This window comes from Dryobates pubescens, chromosome 1 (genome assembly GCF_014839835.1).
Source record: "Dryobates pubescens isolate bDryPub1 chromosome 1, bDryPub1.pri, whole genome shotgun sequence".
Taxonomy (NCBI): domain Eukaryota; kingdom Metazoa; phylum Chordata; class Aves; order Piciformes; family Picidae; genus Dryobates; species Dryobates pubescens.
The window spans coordinates 49,529,948-49,548,884 of record NC_071612.1 but is presented as its reverse complement, the minus strand read 5'-3'; the positions used below and the strand labels follow the sequence as shown (position 1 = coordinate 49,548,884).

The 18,937-nt window shown below is 37.6% G+C and overlaps 1 protein-coding gene across 8 annotated transcripts in view; it reads right to left on the bottom strand.

Annotated features, from left to right (window-relative positions):
* Positions 1-18,937, bottom strand: part of GRIA2 (glutamate ionotropic receptor AMPA type subunit 2) — an 88,116-nt gene that overhangs the window by 47,852 nt on the left and 21,327 nt on the right. For all 8 annotated transcript variants that reach the window (XR_008462451.1, XM_009898557.2, XM_009898542.2 and 5 more), the window contains exon 3: positions 1,094-1,333. Coding sequence is in view for 7 of the 8 variants with exons in the window: in XM_009898557.2 (XP_009896859.1) it covers positions 1,094-1,333 (240 nt within the window). In the remaining variant the exon portion in view is untranslated. The remainder of the gene's footprint in view (positions 1-1,093; positions 1,334-18,937) is intronic.

Genomic DNA, 18,937 nt, shown 5'->3' with positions numbered 1-18,937 from the left:
GTAGGAGCTTCATGCACTGCAGCTTTTTGTCACTGGGGTGCCTTTCCACAATCAAAACAAACAAGGGGAAAAAAGGCATAACCAATGGGTGACTACAAGTAACAATTCCATGCCGTTATTTGTGGCCGTGCAGCTCCCAAGAACTAGGTGTTCTTCAGTATTTCTTAAAAACAAACCACACACAGCTCATGTACTACACACTACCAGCTGACTAACAAGAGTGTTGGCTAAGCAAGTAATTTTACATCTGTCCTTTCTAAAAAGGCAGTGGCAATGGAAATGGGACTCTGCAGAGTCTTTGATTCTAATGTGAATTTCAAAAGGATCTGCCAGAGAAATGGCTTAGGGTTCATTGTCCCACACAACATTACTGTTGGAGGGTGCACACCAGTATTAGTTTTTCTAACTTTAGTGTTTACAACAGTGATAAATTACTGCCTTGAGGAAGCCCCTTCAGCTTCTGAAGAATATAAATGCATTAAATGGTATCAGAATGCAAAGAATCTTACGTCACTCCATTACTCAACGAACCATGGTGTAATACAACCATCCTTCAAATCTAGTGGCACCTTGTTATTTAATGTGCACTTAATACTTAATTCTGACCAATGCAGATGAGCCACAAAATAGCCTTTTTAAAGGGAACAGGATAAGGTAAGAATCAAAAAACGTTAAGCAAGGACTACCAGGTAAGAAGACCCTGACAACAGAATGACAATAATAGGATCCCAGAAAGTACAGTCAAAACCTCTGCAGTTCTGTATAATGCTGCTTCTCTCAGAAAATTGATATACCATGATTTGCAAGTGATTTTTCCCAGTTCATAAATCATTATAGTATTATTACAACAGTCATAAAAGGACACAGGACTTAAGAAGGCTGTACTACATTCTATTAAGACATACCGTAATTATTTAATTCTTATTCAAACAATTTTATTTCTCTTCCAAAGGCTCATTTCTGAATTTAAGATTACAGTTACACTTCCTGCAAGTAAATATTCCTTTCCTTTTTTACTTTTCTAATACTAATTCAGCATATCAGTGATATAGATCTAGCAAACAGTGTGCAGATAAAAAGTACCACATCTTACCTCTGTCACTGTCATACAAATATGCAAACTTGGTCCACTGATAGTATTCAATCAAGCTAAGAAGTGCTCCCTTGAGGTCAGGTCTCATCTGAATGACAAAGGGATGTGTTCCATCTGTTGGGAAGCTGGGAGTTATGAAGGAGACATGAAGGGTCCCACAGAATGATGTTATGGTATTTACAGACTTCTTGTCATAGAATCCAAAAATGGCAAAGACTCCTCTTGAAAACTGGGAGCAGACTGGGAGGGAGAATGAAAAACAATTAGGTGGAAGAATTTTTTTGCCAAAATTCCTTGAAAATGCTATCATATATATATGGAGAAATAATGAAAGTGTCTGATCACATAAATACCAGGAGAAAACAGAAATACTCTGCTATGGAAATTATTATTCGTTAGTATTATCAATCAGTAATAAAAACACTCCTTAAAAAAAAATAAATCGGAGGTATGGTTCAGATTCCTAGATAATATAGAAATAAACTCACAAAGTTATTCCTAAATTCAGTTTGTAATATAAAGAATAGTGATGCAAACATCAATGGCAGCTGTAATTTATAGAATGAGTCATTACAACCACATATAATGTTGTGAAAATAGTTAACTTTCTGCCATGGTAAAAAATAAATTTGCTCTGAGGTTGGGACTCACTGAGCTTTTTACAGATTATGTATTTTCCATTTGGTTAAATATGAAGCTAAAAGTAGAAACAAATCTACTAAGAGCAATTAATAGAAGCAAGAAGTTTATTTGTTTTAAAACCTTTCTTTTTCAAGGCATTCTTTTAAGTCTTGCTTTGTAGAACCCAGCAAAAGCTGGTCCTTCTGGATGACACTTGCAGTCATATTGCAAAAAAAGAATAACCTCATAGGTGTAAGAAACATGCTGATTATTTTTGTCACTGGAGACAATTCAAGTCAATTGACAAATGTTACTGATCACTACCACCTTTGTAAAAGAGCTGGTTCTTCTGGCTTGGTTTCTTCCTTGACATTGTAGGCTACGCTTAAAATTTTAAAACCAGTAAGGAGATGTTTATCTCTGATTGTCATTTACCACTTACACATTCCTAGGTTTGCATGTAGTCACTTTGAACAAGAGACATTCTTCTAGAGAAAACATCTAGTCAGCCTCATTGCAATACTCGACATAGAAATCACAATTGAAGCTAATTTGGTCCAGCTATCTGGTGCACTAATCCTTGAACACAAAGGCAAAAATAAAAGTTAATTTATTTTTTAAATTTCTTGGTTTTGAATTAATATTAACCCAATACTTTCCCTGTTAAGGTTATCACATCTTTGATTTTAAAAAAAATAATATAATTCCTTCAGGCCCATTATTTATTGCTGTTCTCTTTTCATGGCTTTGCTTATCTATCTTTGCTACCACATACTCTCCTACCTGAATAATTTCTATTCTCCAATTAAAAGCACCTTGAGAGTGTTGATGAAATTCTGAGTCTGCCAGTTTCAACAGTTATCATCTATTAACTTTAATTAGGTCACAATTTCACCTCAGGTTAGAGAATATGAGTGACTAAAAAAACTGGATGAGTAAGATCCCTTTACAAAAGGATGTTGCAAGGTTTTCCAGGGCTAGGGTACAAGATGGTCAGACCTCTTTCTTTGCAACTATGAATCTTTATGTGAAGTGTACCTAAGGGTGTAACTGCCTATGTTGAACAAAGCTTTCTGAAAAAGTCTGTAAATTTTCTAAATAGATTTTTCTGTTCAACTAACTGGAACTTCTTGTTCTATTTCAAATTACTTGCTGAGACAAATTCAACTCCCTACCTCCCCACAGACTCATGAACAATTGTTCCTCATCTGCAGTGAAGGCTAAATACTTTCTGAACTTGCTACAATAAAGGCATTCATGTCTCATAATCCACCTCCAAATGTGCAGGTTAAAGTACCAGTTTACACTTGGATCCCTGGGTGAGAATTCTGCAGCACACCGCTGTGATCTTCTGTATTAAACCATTTTAATCTTGTACATAAGGTGACAGAGACAACAACAGTGCCATCCCAGGATCAGTGAATCATAAAAAGGTTTATTCCAGTTTTGCTGACTCCTAGGATGCAATCACATCTCCTGTCACACCTATTGCTTTCCTTCAATCACTGGTCAATGATTTTAGGCACAGCTGCCTACAACAGTGAACAACCAGGGCCAGCTGCCTGCACCAGAAAAATCTGAAAACCATGGGTGGTTCCTTCTCAGAAGAACTACAGCTAGCTCTAATATATACACCCCTGTGTCCTCAGACAACTGTACTCCAATCTTGGTTCCTCCCCCATTCTTCCCTCCCCTTCCTGACACTGGAGAAATACAGATCTGCCAGGCCTCAGGTACACGTGTTTGGGGTGGTGAAGGTCTAACTGCCTATGCTGTTTGCAAGTTTTAGTTAAGGTTCTTCTCCTGGCTCCTGAACTTACGTAACTACACAGGTCTCAAAATCCATTAAAAAACTCACTACACTTAAGAAAATGGGGAAAAAAAAAAAAAGGACAAAAAAATCATCACAGTAATTTGTGATGACAAATAATAAGAGCCCAGATTACTTATGGTAGGTTTCAAACAAGAACTAGGATAATTTAAAGGTGGGCATGTACTGGATCTGGCTGGGACAACAGCCTCTTTCCACATAGCAGCCCATGTAGCACTGTGTTCTGGATTTGTGGCCAAAGCAAAGCTACTAACACCCCACTGCTCAGCACTGCCTGCACAGCATCAAGGCTATTTTTACTTCTGCCCATCCCAGCTAGTAGGCTAGAGGGAAGAAGGAAGGTAGGAGGGGACACAGGCAGAGCAGCTGACCCAAACTGGTCAAAAGGATAATTCACGCCTTGTAACAATATGACCAGCCATGAGGTGGTAGAGGATGAACAGGGTGGGAGAGTTCTGATTTGCAATGTAGCTGTTGCTTGGAGGCTGGCTAGCCATTAGTCTGCCTGTTGGACAGGGTGAATGACTGCCTTTGAACCACTTGTTTTTCCACTTTCCTTCATTTATTAAACTGTCTTTATCTTAACCCATGGGCTTTCTCACTTCTGCTCTTATTCTCTCACTCTGTCCCCTGCAGGCCCAGAGGAGTGAGTGAGTGGACATATGCGTGCTTGGTTGCTGGATTCAGTCAGCCCATGACAGCCCATGACATTTTCCACCTACCTGACAAACCTGTTTATCTCCCTGGCCTGTGCTTGAATGAGTGACGGAATTCTCTATCACTTCAGCAACATAGCCTACTCTCTTCAGAAGATGACTGCTAGTCTTTCAAACTGAACATTCTCACTGGTGCAAACTCATACCAGCTCTCTTCATTTGTTACTACTTACTGATCAAACAGAGTTTTCTTGGATTAACACAGCAATTGGTTCTCCATTTAATAATCCTTACACGTAGTAAATTATCAGCCCTTACATGTGTGTGTCCTCTGCAGAAGGTGGGTAAACTGGAATTTTAATCTCCTCTCTTGCACAAAGTGAGAGAGAAGTGAAAAGCACCATCTCTAACTGGACAAGTCAAATCACTGCCATACTAGCTACTTAAAAAAGATACATTTTAAAAGCTGAATTCCACGCATAAGTGTAGACAAATGATGACATGATAAAAGCAAAAAAATTTTATTTTAAACATTATTATGAAACATACCACATATACAGAAAGACTCATTTAATTCAGCCAGGACCCCCTATATGTGAGTGAAAAACTCTTTCCAACACAAGTGGGAGGGCACCTGTGCCACATAATAACAAAATAGTTTAAAATGAGACAAAGTCTAAATGCTGATGACAAATGCTTGCAATTGCTCTGGGGAATGAGGTGTCTCAGGAGCAGAGGGAAAAGAGATGGTATTTCTAAATAGATAATGGTGATCCTGTAGATAATGCAGAAAGTGTAATTGTTTTTGGCAAGATTCCCACCTTTGACTAAGTCTACAATCATGTTGTTATTGCTGGGAGACAGCAGTTTTATAATGGTGAATCACAAGCTGTTCACAGTTATTAAGAGTCATGATGATTACAACTTATAAGCCATAGAAACATGAAAGATCTATTTTATTAAAGACATTAGAAACAACTACCAGGACTCATTTCTTTGAAGCTTGTCCATATGAATAGTTTTCCTTCGGGTTTATGTTGTCCCAATCTTTTCTTTGAAAAGAGCCCAAATCTGTTCAACAACAAAATTAAGCTTAAGCCTGCAATGATAAATGGGTGTCTTGTTATGGGGCAAAACTACCATCTCAGTTATTAACTCTTCCACTATTAACCACATTTGCTTTTTCTTACAACTTCCTTTATAGCATGATGCACTAACACTTCTCCCTCTTTCACACTTTCTCCATTTCACTAATCAGTTTTGCAAACTAGCATTATAGGGCAGGATAACCTGGTATTTAGCCCTGCAGCCGTAACTCCAGAAACAAATATGGAACATATTTCTGTGATGCATATCATCTTATACTTAAGACCTCCAAAAGTGTCAACAGAAGTGTGTATTAAAAAAATCTTAACTGTAGACATGTTACAAATATGCTTAGCTTTACACAATGAAGTGATGCCAGTCTAGGAATGATAGCTCATTTTCATGACTGTAGAACTGAATCTTTAGAGGCATAAACTCACTTAGAAATAGCTGTGTTTGAATACATATGTTTAGAAATTATTTCTGACCAAGTCTAAGCTAAAATTTCCTTTCCAAAGGTAACGAATGCAAAAATTATTTACATTCAGGGACAATTCCATTGGGAAAAGAAAGTTAGCAAATGCTCATCTAACTTACTGAAGGAAGCGTCCAATGGTACCTGCATACACATCATTTTCAAAAAATATTATGACTCCAGCCCTCCTCTAACTTTCCCAAGTATTTCTGTATTTTTATTTATATGAGAGGTATGATACTTGGTTTCTGTCCAAAGATGAAAATTTGAAATGAGAGAAAATATCTGCCATTCAGTGCTTTTATTTTAGATGCTGTCTAGTACCACTGTAGTTTTATATGTTCTTTGATTATACTAACTTGGTTTACTGTAGTGCTAAAAAAACTGTTTTAACAGAAACATAGGGAAATAAGTCTTCAGAGCATATTATTTAATCATGCCCTATGGAGTAATTCTCTTACTTCTAAGAGAAAGAAAATACAGCACATGTGTAAAGAAAGACTTAAGCACTGCCTCTGCAAAAAGGACAAAAAAAGAAAGGAAACTCTCATTAGTCTGAAAGGTTGATAGATGAGTTGTAAGTGGCCAGGAAGAAGAAACAGCAACTGAATGCCCAGTTGGTAATTTCAGCTTCCAAAATGCGACATTAAGAACAAGCAGACGGTAGAAAGGAACTGCAAACAATAGATGGAACAAAAGTAGCAAAAAATAAGAAAGAACAACAGCTGCCAAAAGAATTCACATGTGATTGAAACTGCATCAGAAAATCATTATGAAAATAAAAAACAATACGGATTGCTTCCAAAGCCATTAACAAAATTACAGCATAGCAGAAAGCATATTGCATACATTTTTATAGACTACACAATTTTGTTCATAGTAGTGTTATATATAATCTTCATGGTCTGTTCTGTCCATTCAGATTACACTATTGCCTTATAGATGTGAGGAGTAAACTTCTGGAAGAGGGAGTAAGGCAATAGGAATCATGCAAGACCCCTCAAAGTGTTACTTAGAACCCTGAAGCACTTTGTATGTACATAGCACAACTTCAGACGAAGTTGCTTTTTATAGGGTCATGATAGGCTAACTCAAGTTAGCAAAAAACAGTTCTCCAAGGTTCAAAGAAGAGCATAACAACTGAAAGATAAGACAATGGTCCAAAGTTTCATGCTAGGATTCAATAAAACATGGACACAGAAAACAAATAAAGGCTGATACTTAAGAAAACCAAGACATCCTTTACCAAAGCTGAGAGGCAAATCAGTGACAACTAAAGCATCAATGGTAATCAGAACTAAAAAATCTGCTATAATTGTGGATAACAAAACAGTGAAATACATGGGGAAAATAAAACACCTTTTTGTTTCTTTTTGCAATTTTTCTTTACAACACAAGTAAATGTGGACCTTTATCTTATTTTGAGAAGTTATGAAAACCTGGGATTAATGCCATTCGACACCAATCTAAACTGTGTATTGTCATTTTTGCACATTCCCTCACTGGGAAAGACAATCATCGAATACTGAGCTCACACAAAAAGCAAAGTATAAAGTGGACTCCATAAATATTTCAGTCATTAATTCCTGACCTTAACATTCAGCATTATAGCACACAATGCGGTTTAGAGCAACAGCCAGGCAGTTACCAAACAAACAGAAAAGAGGCCTGTTTTGCACAGATATGACCAGAGAAATTTGGTCAGCTTCAGAAAGGGAAGAAATAAAAATTTAAATCCTGAAGCTGGAATGTCTCTAAAGGACAATTAGAGTGGAGCAGGTACAAAGAACGTTTTTCCACCTTCTCTGGCAAAAAATGTGGTCTTCAGTTATTGCTAGGACCTGAACTGTTTGTTTAGAGATAATGCGACTGAATGGAACTTTCCACACCATGTTTTCACCAAAAGGGGCTTTTGCAAAATTAAGAGTCAAAACCTGTGTTGCACCAGTAGGAAACAAGCTCAAAGACCAGAAGAGACACAAATTATTTTAACCAATCAGTCATGCTTCACACTGAGGAAAAACTTTGTGCCAATATGGGATATTTTAAGCAAGTACAAAAAAGCCTTCAAGAAGTTAGTGCCCATCTGTTAGGAAAGTACATGATGATATGACACAGCTCCTCTATATGCTAATGCTGCAATAATGAAGGTGGTAAATAAACATCATGTTCAGATTGAAACAACAGGTCAGAAAACCAGTCTGTTTCAATGACAGTGGCATTCAATTATATATTGCTAGACTGTGTACTGTAAGCATTTGAAAATCTTTTTCATTGCTAGGACAATTACCATGATGAAAAACAAATCACTGCAAATGCCGCTGAAAGAATCGCATTAAAGCAATTACGCTTTTACAAATAAAATAAGATTCCTGTAATAAAATTAAAATGCAATTCAAGACTTCTCATAAATAAAACTGCACATATTCCACACAATTCTTACACAGCTCTTCTCAGAACTGTTGGGATCTTAGTGTATTTGTCTAAATCCCCATTACTGGCAGCTGCAGGAGATGCAATGCCTCCTGAATTTGGAGACCTGGCAACTCTGTTGAAAGACAGAAATATAATTAGCTCTTGTATCCACAAAATTGTTCATCTCTTTCAGGAAGCTTCTCGCCCCTGCCTTTCTCTCCTGCCACCACCCCAAATATAAACTGTGCTACTTTCATTTAATTATACACAAATGAACTCATTATTTCCCTCAAGTCTAAATACTCACCTTGCAAATCTGCTTGGCAAACAGAAAGGGACATGGGGGTGCTGATTGACAGCTGCCTGAACAGGAGCCAGCAGTGCACCCAGCTGGCCATCAGGAGCAGGGAAGGCATTGTGCCCCTGTACTCCGCACTGGTTGAGCCACACCTTGAGTACTGTGTCCAGTTCTGGGCCCCTCAGTTCAAGAAGGACATCGAGACACTTGAACGTGTCCAGAGAAGGGCAATGACACTGGTGAGAGGCCTTGAGCACAAGCCCTACGAGAAGATTCTGAGAGAGCTGGGGTTGTTTAGCCTGGAGTAGAGGAAGCTCAGGGGAGATCTTCTTGCTCTCTACAACTACCTGAAGGGTGGTTGTATCCAGGAGGGGGTTGGTCTCTTCTCCCAGGCAACCAGCACCAGAACAGGAGGACACAGTCTCAAGCTGCGCCAGGGGGAAGTTTAGGCTCAAGGTGAGGAGAAAGTTCTTCACTGAGAGAGTCATTCACCATTGGAATGGGCTGCCCAGGGAGGTGGTAGAATCACCATCCCTGGAGGTGTTCAAGAGGGGATTGGACGTGGCACTTGGTGCCATGGTTTAGTCATGAGGTCTGTGGTGACAGGTTGGACTTGATGATCTTTGAGGTCTCTTCCAGCCTTGGTGATTCTGTGATTCTGTTTGTACTTATCCCAAGAACTGTAACCTTGCAGTAACACAAAATTGTGACTGACCATCAAAGTGCTACCTGCTAGAGGTAAAAGCAGGTAATGAAATCTAAGTAGAAGTTATTGGCTTTTCAGAGCTTAGCTTCATGTCATAGAGGACTTGGCTCTTTCAGGACCAAGCTGTAAGTTTGTGCAATCAACATAATTCTCCTGAATTTAACTGTGCCAATATAATTTATCCCAACTAAAAATGTATTCTCCATTTTTAGCATAACCATTTTCACAAACTGTTCAAACCAGAAATGTAGTATACATCTCTTTCTTAATCAGCACTGCTGGAAGCATCCCTTTTCTACATGTCATTAAACTAATCATCTTTTGGTTCCCAAGAAAATGTGTATCTTAAAACTTGTAAAAAAGTTTGGGAAGAGATTAACTTGGTTAAGTAAAACTACTTTTATTAGAATGGCAGCAGACTGGGATTTAATTTAAGAAACTTGATTTTCTTTTCTTGAGCTAGAAGCACCAAGAACTGCCTCTGAACTGATGGTCTAACATTGCCTAAGAACACCTTACACCATCTAAAAGGAAACATGGTTCAGCACCAAGTTTCACTGTTAGAAGGCTATGACAAAAGACTCTTGCGGCTGCCTCATAAAAATACTAAAATAATAATGGAATAGATCTTAAGGAAACTGCTGTAAGGATTAGAGGATTTCTTGAGGCAGAGAAGGTATAATAGGAAATATGCAAGTGATCTGTCGCTCTCAGAATACTTTATAATAAATTTTTTAAAGGAACAGTAATTTTCCAATCATTTGTGGCCATACACAACACTTTCTCAAAGTCAGATGTTTAGTCCTTACATATGTTTATTGCTTACATATCTCTCTCTGAAATGATGCAACTGCGAGTCTACTTCATTCACCCAAAACAGTCCAGCCTACACCTTGTCACTTCAGCGCAGCTAGCAGTGTAGCATGCAGCACTGCTGCAACAACATGTCACACCCAACCTAAGGGTTCAGTCCCTAGAGATAGCAAGCTTGATTTTAGAATAAGTAATCTAATTACAAATTTTGGCATAGATGAATATCTCACACAAACTTGATTTCGTATGCTGTCTTGAATCTAACAGCTTCTATCCCTCTCCATCTGTGAGAACTGGGCCTCTTCCATCTGTAACAACTTTCACCCAGCATTGTTCCAACCTAAACCACTCGCCAACAGCAAAGGGTAGCTTACACTCACATGTGATTCTTTGGTGGATTTTTAGGCTGCACTCCCAGATGTAGCCTTATTTCCTGTAACATCTCACAGACTTATAACATTCATTGCGATAAATCAACTGTTAACCTAATTACTGGGCTTTATTTGTATTTACAAATGGTCCAATATATCACACAACGTCCTATCTGCATGCCCTATATTTTCAATCACTTTAGAAATAACAGAAACATTATTTATTTGTGAAGTATTCAAAAACATTCAATAAACATTATTAGTAATATAAATCAGAAAAGCAGTAAAAGCCGCTTAATTAGTACACCCTAGTGAACAGCTTATTGTCCTGGCTTTATGACTTTTTAATTAAGAGAATAGGTTATTCAAAAATAAAACAGCACTGAGAGCTTTAAAATTTTAAAGTAAAGTGAGGGCTCATTGCAAGCACAGAAAGAAAACTGGCATTGCTTCCCTCTCATTTGTTAGCTCCTTTACTCTTGAGATTTCAAAATGCAGTAAAAGTTTTTAACATTGTAGCTCCTATTTGGGAAAATTCAGTTTAACGCTGGTGGAATAAATTATTGTTAACCAAAACTTACAAAGACATCATAAAGCATATAATTACCAGTTACTGTAAGAAAGCAATGATTCATACTTCAGAGTGGAACAGATTACAATATATGCTTCAGTTTCAGGTTTCTTCCTCTTGTGTTCCTAACTCACAGAAGTGGAGCTAATTAGCTGACTGCTCTCTCACAGTAGAAATGCTTTGCAGAGTCCTACAGAATTTCTAGATTGGGCTTTATAAAAATGTGCCATTCACCCACCCTAACTGTCATTTCTGCGCTGTCCAAGTCGTCACAAAAGAAAAAACAAAATAAATAGAACTCGGCGTCAGGAAACTGCTGTGCACGTAAGATGAGTAACTCAGTTTTTGGAAAATGAGCATTTCCACCATAAGGATTTATCTTTATGCTGTAAAACTTTATTGTAACTTATCTGACATAAACAATTATTAAAATATTTACCAACACAATTCAGTAAATACTATTTAGAAAATTTGCTTTAGCAAAGCGGATAAAGCTTTGCAACTTTTCCTGTTATTAGTCCCCTGAAATTGACCCTGTTTATTAAGCACTTCTAAGACATGGATTTTTGTCAAAACAATGGTCTTTTCCAGACACATCTGCATCAGAGAGATGAAAATTCACTTCTTCTTTGTATCAAGTATCAGAAAAAAGTATGGGGTATAGTGTGCTTCCAGATGACTGCAGGTTCAGGGAGATGTTTCAATGTGCAGCTGATGAGCCTCCCAGACTACTGCCATTAGAAGAAAAAACAAAAATTGCCACCTGCACTGCACATTAAAAAGCCAGATGAAGGATTTAAGTCTCAATGCCTCAGTCACTTCTTAAGAGACCTATTCATCGCATATACTGTGCACCAGTCATTCATACTCTACCTTTAACTATGTGTGTTAGCAAGCAGTGCCGTGCCCTAAGAGCAGCTCCGTAAAATAGAAAGTGAGTGTTGAATATATAGGGCCTAGGGCTTTAGTCTGGGCCAGCTTTAGGTCATCCCTGTGGACTAAATGCATGCATTGACGTAACTTCAGAAACACATCCTCCAGCTAATCCAAGAAGAATGTGGCCCTTGTGCTTATACCACTCCATAGAGAAAACCAAGCTACAAAGTTTCTTAAGGTAGTTTCATTTAAAATAAATAAATAAATAAAAAACTCTTAGTCCAGACTGAAAGACTCAGGTGGAGGTATCCATGTACTTTCATCAGGCATGAAAAAGAAACAAACGAGAATCAACCAAAAGTTATTCTGTTTATCCATGCTGACATCTTGCACATTAAGTGTCTGGTTTGCTGCTTTAAGTCCTAAGAGACTGAAATAATTCTAATTGTGTCTCTTTCCCAAAGAAGCATTATCGCCTCTCCTGTTATTTTTGAAAACTCTTCACTTTCAAACAAGTGTAATGATTTGGGTCTCCCATTAAGTGAACGCAAGGCACTGGCAAAATACACTAATTCCTGCTGTAGATATTCCAGGCTGATTTGTTGTTAGTTAGAGGTGGCTATTTAAAATTTCTAGCACAAGCCAGCTGGAGTGGTTGCTGTGCATTGCAAATATACTGCAGAGCCTTCAATAATTAAACTTCAGAGCTATAAAACACACCTGAGCTCCTATGGTTAAAAAAAAAAAAAATTACTGTGCCTCAGCTCTACTAACATCCTCTGTTACTTCTGGCAAATCAAAGAGGCTTTATTTGTAGACTGAAAACATTTCTTATGTCTTCATAGAAATACCATAATAACGAGTTTTGTATGACACAGGTATTCTTTAATTGATGAAGACCACAAATTTCAGTGCTAAAAAAGACCAGCTTGATCAACTGATAAAGTTCAAGTTAAACTGCTAAGACTTTTTGTTTTATCCAACTACAAAAGAGAAGAATATGTTTTCTAGTGTCTGCCCTTCTTGAAATTCAATAGCTATTTCAAATTTTGGAGACTCTAGTTGGAGAGATTGTACACTTGCTTGTTTTGGCATTTTTCCATAGTTAGATCCAGAAACAGATTATTCCAAATTATTATTACTAAAAGTGTTATTTATCTCTAAGCCACAGTTACTGTATTTAATTGAAATGCTACCTATATTACAATAACTTTGTTCAGAGCAATCCAGTATTTCACACTCTTTGCCTGGAGTAGTCAGTTTTTGCACATACAGCATTCTAACTCATACAATATCAGGCTTTTAAAATAGATTCTATAAATATACCTGACCAGCATGTAAAGCAACAAAATGCAGCATTTTGTAGCATATGGCATGCAAAGCAGTGAAGTGAAGGGCATGCCTAGATCTCAGCTGTGGTATGCCACCTACTTTGTTCCATAACACTTATTTAACCATATGGCTCAACCTAGGTGGCAAGTCACCACTGAAGCACAGGTGTGTATTTTTTCACTTGAATTCATGACTGGTGCAACAAAGCTGAAATCAGCTCTTCTAATCACCTATTTATTCAGTGTCAGTTCTGCTGTATAAGTTTACTTAGTGCTTACTACAAAAAAACACCTGTGTGTGACAAAATACTTGATGTTTACATGTTTAAAAACATTTCCCTTTGGAGAACAAGACCCAATCTAAAGCTCACAGAACAAGGATGATGCATTTGAAAGGACAAATTAAAGTGTCTGACCAAGAGCAAATGGGTTCTTCAACTTCCCTGAAACAAAGTCATCAGTATGGAAATAAAATCTCATTTATTCAGGCTCACACCTCCGTGAGGCAAACAAAAAAAAATTCAGGGCACAAGTTTTCCTAGTCTTGGCTCTTCCAAGGGTTTTATTTCAGAACTGCTCTACACGTGAACTAGACCCTCACTACTAATGCAATCTTTCTTGCTTTCCACTTGGCTATTCTAATTTAGGCTATTCTATTAGCTATTGTAGCAACCTGTTTCAAGAAGTCCTCTGAGCTTACTAGGCTTCATCTGCCAAAGGACCACAACTGGACATAAAAGTTTCTGTATTTCAAACACTGCCAATTTGTTTAGCTACTCTCTGTACTGAGGCAAGCTAAAAGTCATACAAAGGGAGCTTTGGAGGTTATCTGGTCCAGCCCCCCCCTACTCAAATACCTGAGGTTGGTTGCCTAGACAATGTCCAAATGGCTTTTAAGTATCGCCAAGGAAGGAGATTCCACACCCCCTCTGTGCATTCTGTTCCAGTGCCTGGTCACTATTGCAGTAAGGTGTTTCCTGATGTTCAGACACTGTGTCCTGCGTTTCAGTTTGTGCCATGGACAAGGCAAACAGACAAAAAAGCTGTAGGTCATTTAGCTATCACATAAAGCAATACTAGGATTCTTTCTCTACCCCTCCCCCTCCAACCTCTTTGACCTTTTCATCACACATCCTTTTTTGCAGATACTGTGAAATAGATGTCTTGTCCTGAAATCTACAATTGCCTCAGTTCATTCTCTATGAACAGATAATGACAATTTCAGAGCTAGTATTTCACTACTTGAAATTACCATTGGAAATATTTGCAAGAACCACCATTTTATTATGTAAACATATGAAATTCAGTAACAGCTTAATCTTATACTCATTGGAGTCACTGGAAGTTTTGCTATTTACTGAAACAGGAAGCAGATCAAACATGAGAAGGTTAATAATCCAAGCTCACTCACCATTGTGCAAATAGCAATTGATTAATTCAATGTATCGCTAGAATGTACAGAGTCACATTACACAGGAATAGAAAACTTTTCTACCACAGAAGCCCTGGGGTCAATCCATCATGCATCGGAGTGTCAGTGCTGCTCAGTGAGCTACACGATGGAACTCTGTGCCCAACGCACACTCAGCCATCAGGGATCAAGTCAATGCATAACTCACCACCTTGCAGACAACTATGCCAATCCCACTGAAATACTCTAAGATCACTGAAACCAATGATTCTATATAGCATCAGGGAGAGCAATTTTAATGAACCCAGAAGAAACTTGCATTTTCATAGTGCTTAGCTTTACTAAGATATTTAACAGCAAGAATAAATTTGTTTAGACAATGGAGATAATGTACATTTTGCTGCTATCTTCTGTCAACTAAATACCAGTCAAACCCTTTATCAACCCTGACTATGGAGACAGACTGCCAGCATGGCAGATAAATCTTTAACATTTGTAAGATGCTACAACCATATGTCTTGATCAATTTATATGCAGATCCATTCCCACAGCAGAACTTTGTTGCACCGTTAGCCCATATTGTTGAACTGAATCCAGTACAACTCAAGTAAATAGGAACTGTTCCCTTTTAAGTTGAATGGTGATAAAAATGCAAATCAAACAAAAGTATTGTTTATAGCAGCCTGCATGTTTTGTATGTAGCTGGCAAATTATAAAAAGCTATATATTTGCAGATTTTTAGTAGAACAAAATTTATGTGAATTACAGACACAAGAAAAATATAATTAAACAAACTGATTGTAAATGTAAATATAAATCAGTCAGAAAGAGGGCACAAAAGCTTCTGCCTTTCTGCTTAATATAGAGAGGTTGTGGAGTCTCCTTCTCTGGAGACATTCAAAACCCACCTGGATGCATTCCGGCATGATCTACTCTAGGTGATCCTGTTCTGGCAGAGGGGTTGGACTAGATGATCTTTCAAGGTTCCTTCCAAAACATTCTGTGATTCTGTGATCCTGAGCCTCAAAGTGACTACCCTATGGTATCTTGAAAGTCACGTAAGTAGAAAACTGTGCCAAGACAATCTCTGAGTTTCAATCACTGAAAACGTAATTTCTTCTAACCTACACCTTATTGTTAGTGGATGCTATGTTGCAGTTACCACACAGTATCAGCAATACCTTTTACAGGGCATTTAAGACCTCAGTGACCATTCACAGAAAGGCATTTGAGATTTAAAAAAAAAATAATAAACATTTAAATAAATCCCCTTTCCAGTGCCTTTAAACAGTAGTTCCCTTTCAAAGGAAAGAAATAACAAAAATTAAATACTCATGTTTATAGAGTTATTCCAGCACAAATTGTACCAGAACGAATGACATTCTCCTCATTATGAGAGTGTAACTATCCTGTGAAAACTCTTATTCTAGAATACTCCTGAAGAAGTAATGCCTTCATTACAAGTAAAACAAAAAAAATATCCAAAATATTAGACCTGTTTTCAAAGGCTGTAACAAAGGCCAAACAGTAATAATATTAATTAGTAAGCTAAAAGTTCTATCATCATAGATCAAAGAAGATTTGTGCCCTAATGTTCTGTCAGCAGACTGTACAGTTTTTTTCAGTACCACTAGATGTACCTGACATCTCATTCCACAGTATGAGGATGTTTATGACAAGAGCAACTGAGCTAATATAATTTTCTATAGGCAAAGGAGAAGCCAGAAAATAAAGGCGAATGAAAAGAGGGAGGCAGATGAAACAACAAAGAAAGGGGGGCAAAATTCTGTGAAAGGTAAGGGCAAAGGCACGAAAGAACTTCAATGGAAAAGTGCAATTTATCCAGTTAAAGGACTTCCTTACACATTCCTTGCTCTTTTCTCATGCCAAAGAGTTTAACCATTGAAGATATCCCTTTTCTTTTTCTGTACTATAGCTACAAAAAAAATGCTTTGTCATTGCTGACAAGTTGCTGTTCTCAGAGGTGTTCAACTGGGAGTCCTACACACAGCTTGACATTAATCACTTTCAGTATCAGCACCAAAAGCTGCCAAGCCCTACAATGTTTTGCCCTTTGAATGGTTAAACTCCTTGGCAACTGGAATTTGCAATTAACCAAAACTGCAGAACTTGTACTATTTGATAATGACACCAAGCTCAAGGAAGCATCATCCTTACTTTACAATACAGGAAAAGACTAGTCTGCATCATAATGCAACCATCACCTAGCTGAGTCACACTAGCAGATTAAGTAAGGCACTCACATCAGAGCGGGGCAATGAGAATACAAGAAGAGTGAAATGCTTTTTCAGATTTTTAAGTAGCTGTAAAAACAACAGTGGGACTAACACCTTAGAAATTATTACGATTAACAGTTCTTCTAGGGATTCTCTTGCAACAGAAGAAATAAAAGAAAGACTTCTCTTTGTGTTCAAAGGCCTGGAATCACTGGAAATTTAAATTTATTTGCAGATATAACGACAGTATGTCAAAAAAGCCAATCTACCTGTGATCAGACCCCTTTGTAACAGGTTCACTAAGGCACTAAATGCTCAATCCAAATACTGGCAGGTCAGTCAGAGGAGAAAAGTAATCTTTTCTAATGGTCCTATAAGACAGCGCTTGCAATGAATTTAATGTTTTCTTGCCTACACTTGATTTTATTGCCTAGGTTCAAAAAGAAACCCCAAAACATAAAATGCTTAAAGGATCTACAGAAGAGGAGTCATTGTGAATGATGGTATAGTGCATGGCAGTCTCAGAAAGAAACCTATCAAAGCCCTTTAAAGCTCAACTCCTAAACTGTGAGCTGGAAGCTTCTGACAGCTGTTACCACATTATAACAAAATGCAGATCACTTTGGAGCAATCTAATGACAAAAACCAGGCCATTAGGTCACATGTAAACAGTCTGAAAGAGGAAAGCAGCTAAGAGCATCAACCCTGTTAAGTAGCATAAGAAATGCTGAACTCCTCGTCAGGATTTGTATTTAAGTTAGCAGAAAATTGCGATGAGTCTATAAAAACTACAAGCTAGGGAAAAGGAAGCAATGATTATTCTGGAACAGTGTTCTCAACAGTAAAAATATAAAAACCATATCACCCTTTAACCCAAAGTAAAATAATACAATGACGGCAAGGAAATAGTGTCAAATGCTACTACCTCTTAAGAAGGCAGCAGTTACCTATAGATAGAAATTCCACTGAGAAAATTAACACCAATGCAGCAACATTATGCTCAGATCAAAAATAGAAATATCCATTGTCCAGCATCCCATTAGTATGCATATGGCAGCACTGCAACATTTCTCCTGATCATCTTCTTGGCAACCCACTAGCATCTTCAGTGCCAAGACTTTAGTACATGATCTTAGAGATACAAATGAATGACCTTAAAGTGAAATACATTCTGGACCGAAATTCCTGTCTGAGATTTCAGTCACTCCTTTTTCTAGCCAGACTGAATAAGAGAAGAAAGCTACAGAATCTGGGGGAAAAAGTAAAATCAAAAAAGGCAAAAAGCCAGAAAAATGAGACTTGAGGCAAACAACCCTTTGAAGAGAATAATGAAGTGATAAATAAAAACAACACACTTCCAGACTAACTAGGTACTTCAACTGTAATAAACAGATTGACTGCAGAGACTGAACTAAAAGGGAGAAGATTAAGACAATCTCAAGGGAGATCTGTCCAAATATTCTTGAAGATATGGGGAACTGATCTGTTTAAATCTAGAGGAAATCAATGACTGTTTATTTAGATAGCTGATTAATTTAACAGGTGCACCTTTCACATGTCACCATCACAGGGTGAATTCTGACCACTGGGTCAAGATTATTTGGAGTATATTCTTAGCTTTAGGAGACAAGCTTAGCAATTAAAGCGCCTGTTACTGATGTTATATCCAAGAACACAGATTTGCTACATTTAATCCAAGCTCAGCTACAACTAGTAATACTAAGAGGACAGGTTTGGACTTTTTCATCTCTCATTTACTTTACAGTCTGTCTTTACCAATCCTTGTGAAACTTTTCATTAGCTTCTTTTTAGAAAGGCAGAAGTAAAAATTAACGTCCCTAAGCAAAAAAATTATTGGCAGAGGTTTAACATTGGGTTTGTTGAATCTAAATATAGAACTTGAATTAACAGGAAAAGACAGCTTTGTACTCTCCCATCTTAGCCCATCATTTCTTTATAGACTCTAAAGTATTTCTTTTTCTCTGTCTCCCTACACACAGTAACCTACTATCCTTCATGTCACCATCACATCTGAATAAATTAATTTTTAATAGAATCACTAGATTCTGTATTGCATCAGGATCATCCTAAACCGACTCAGTACACTCCTCTTTACACAACGAGTCATTCTCTGGAAGTAGTATCT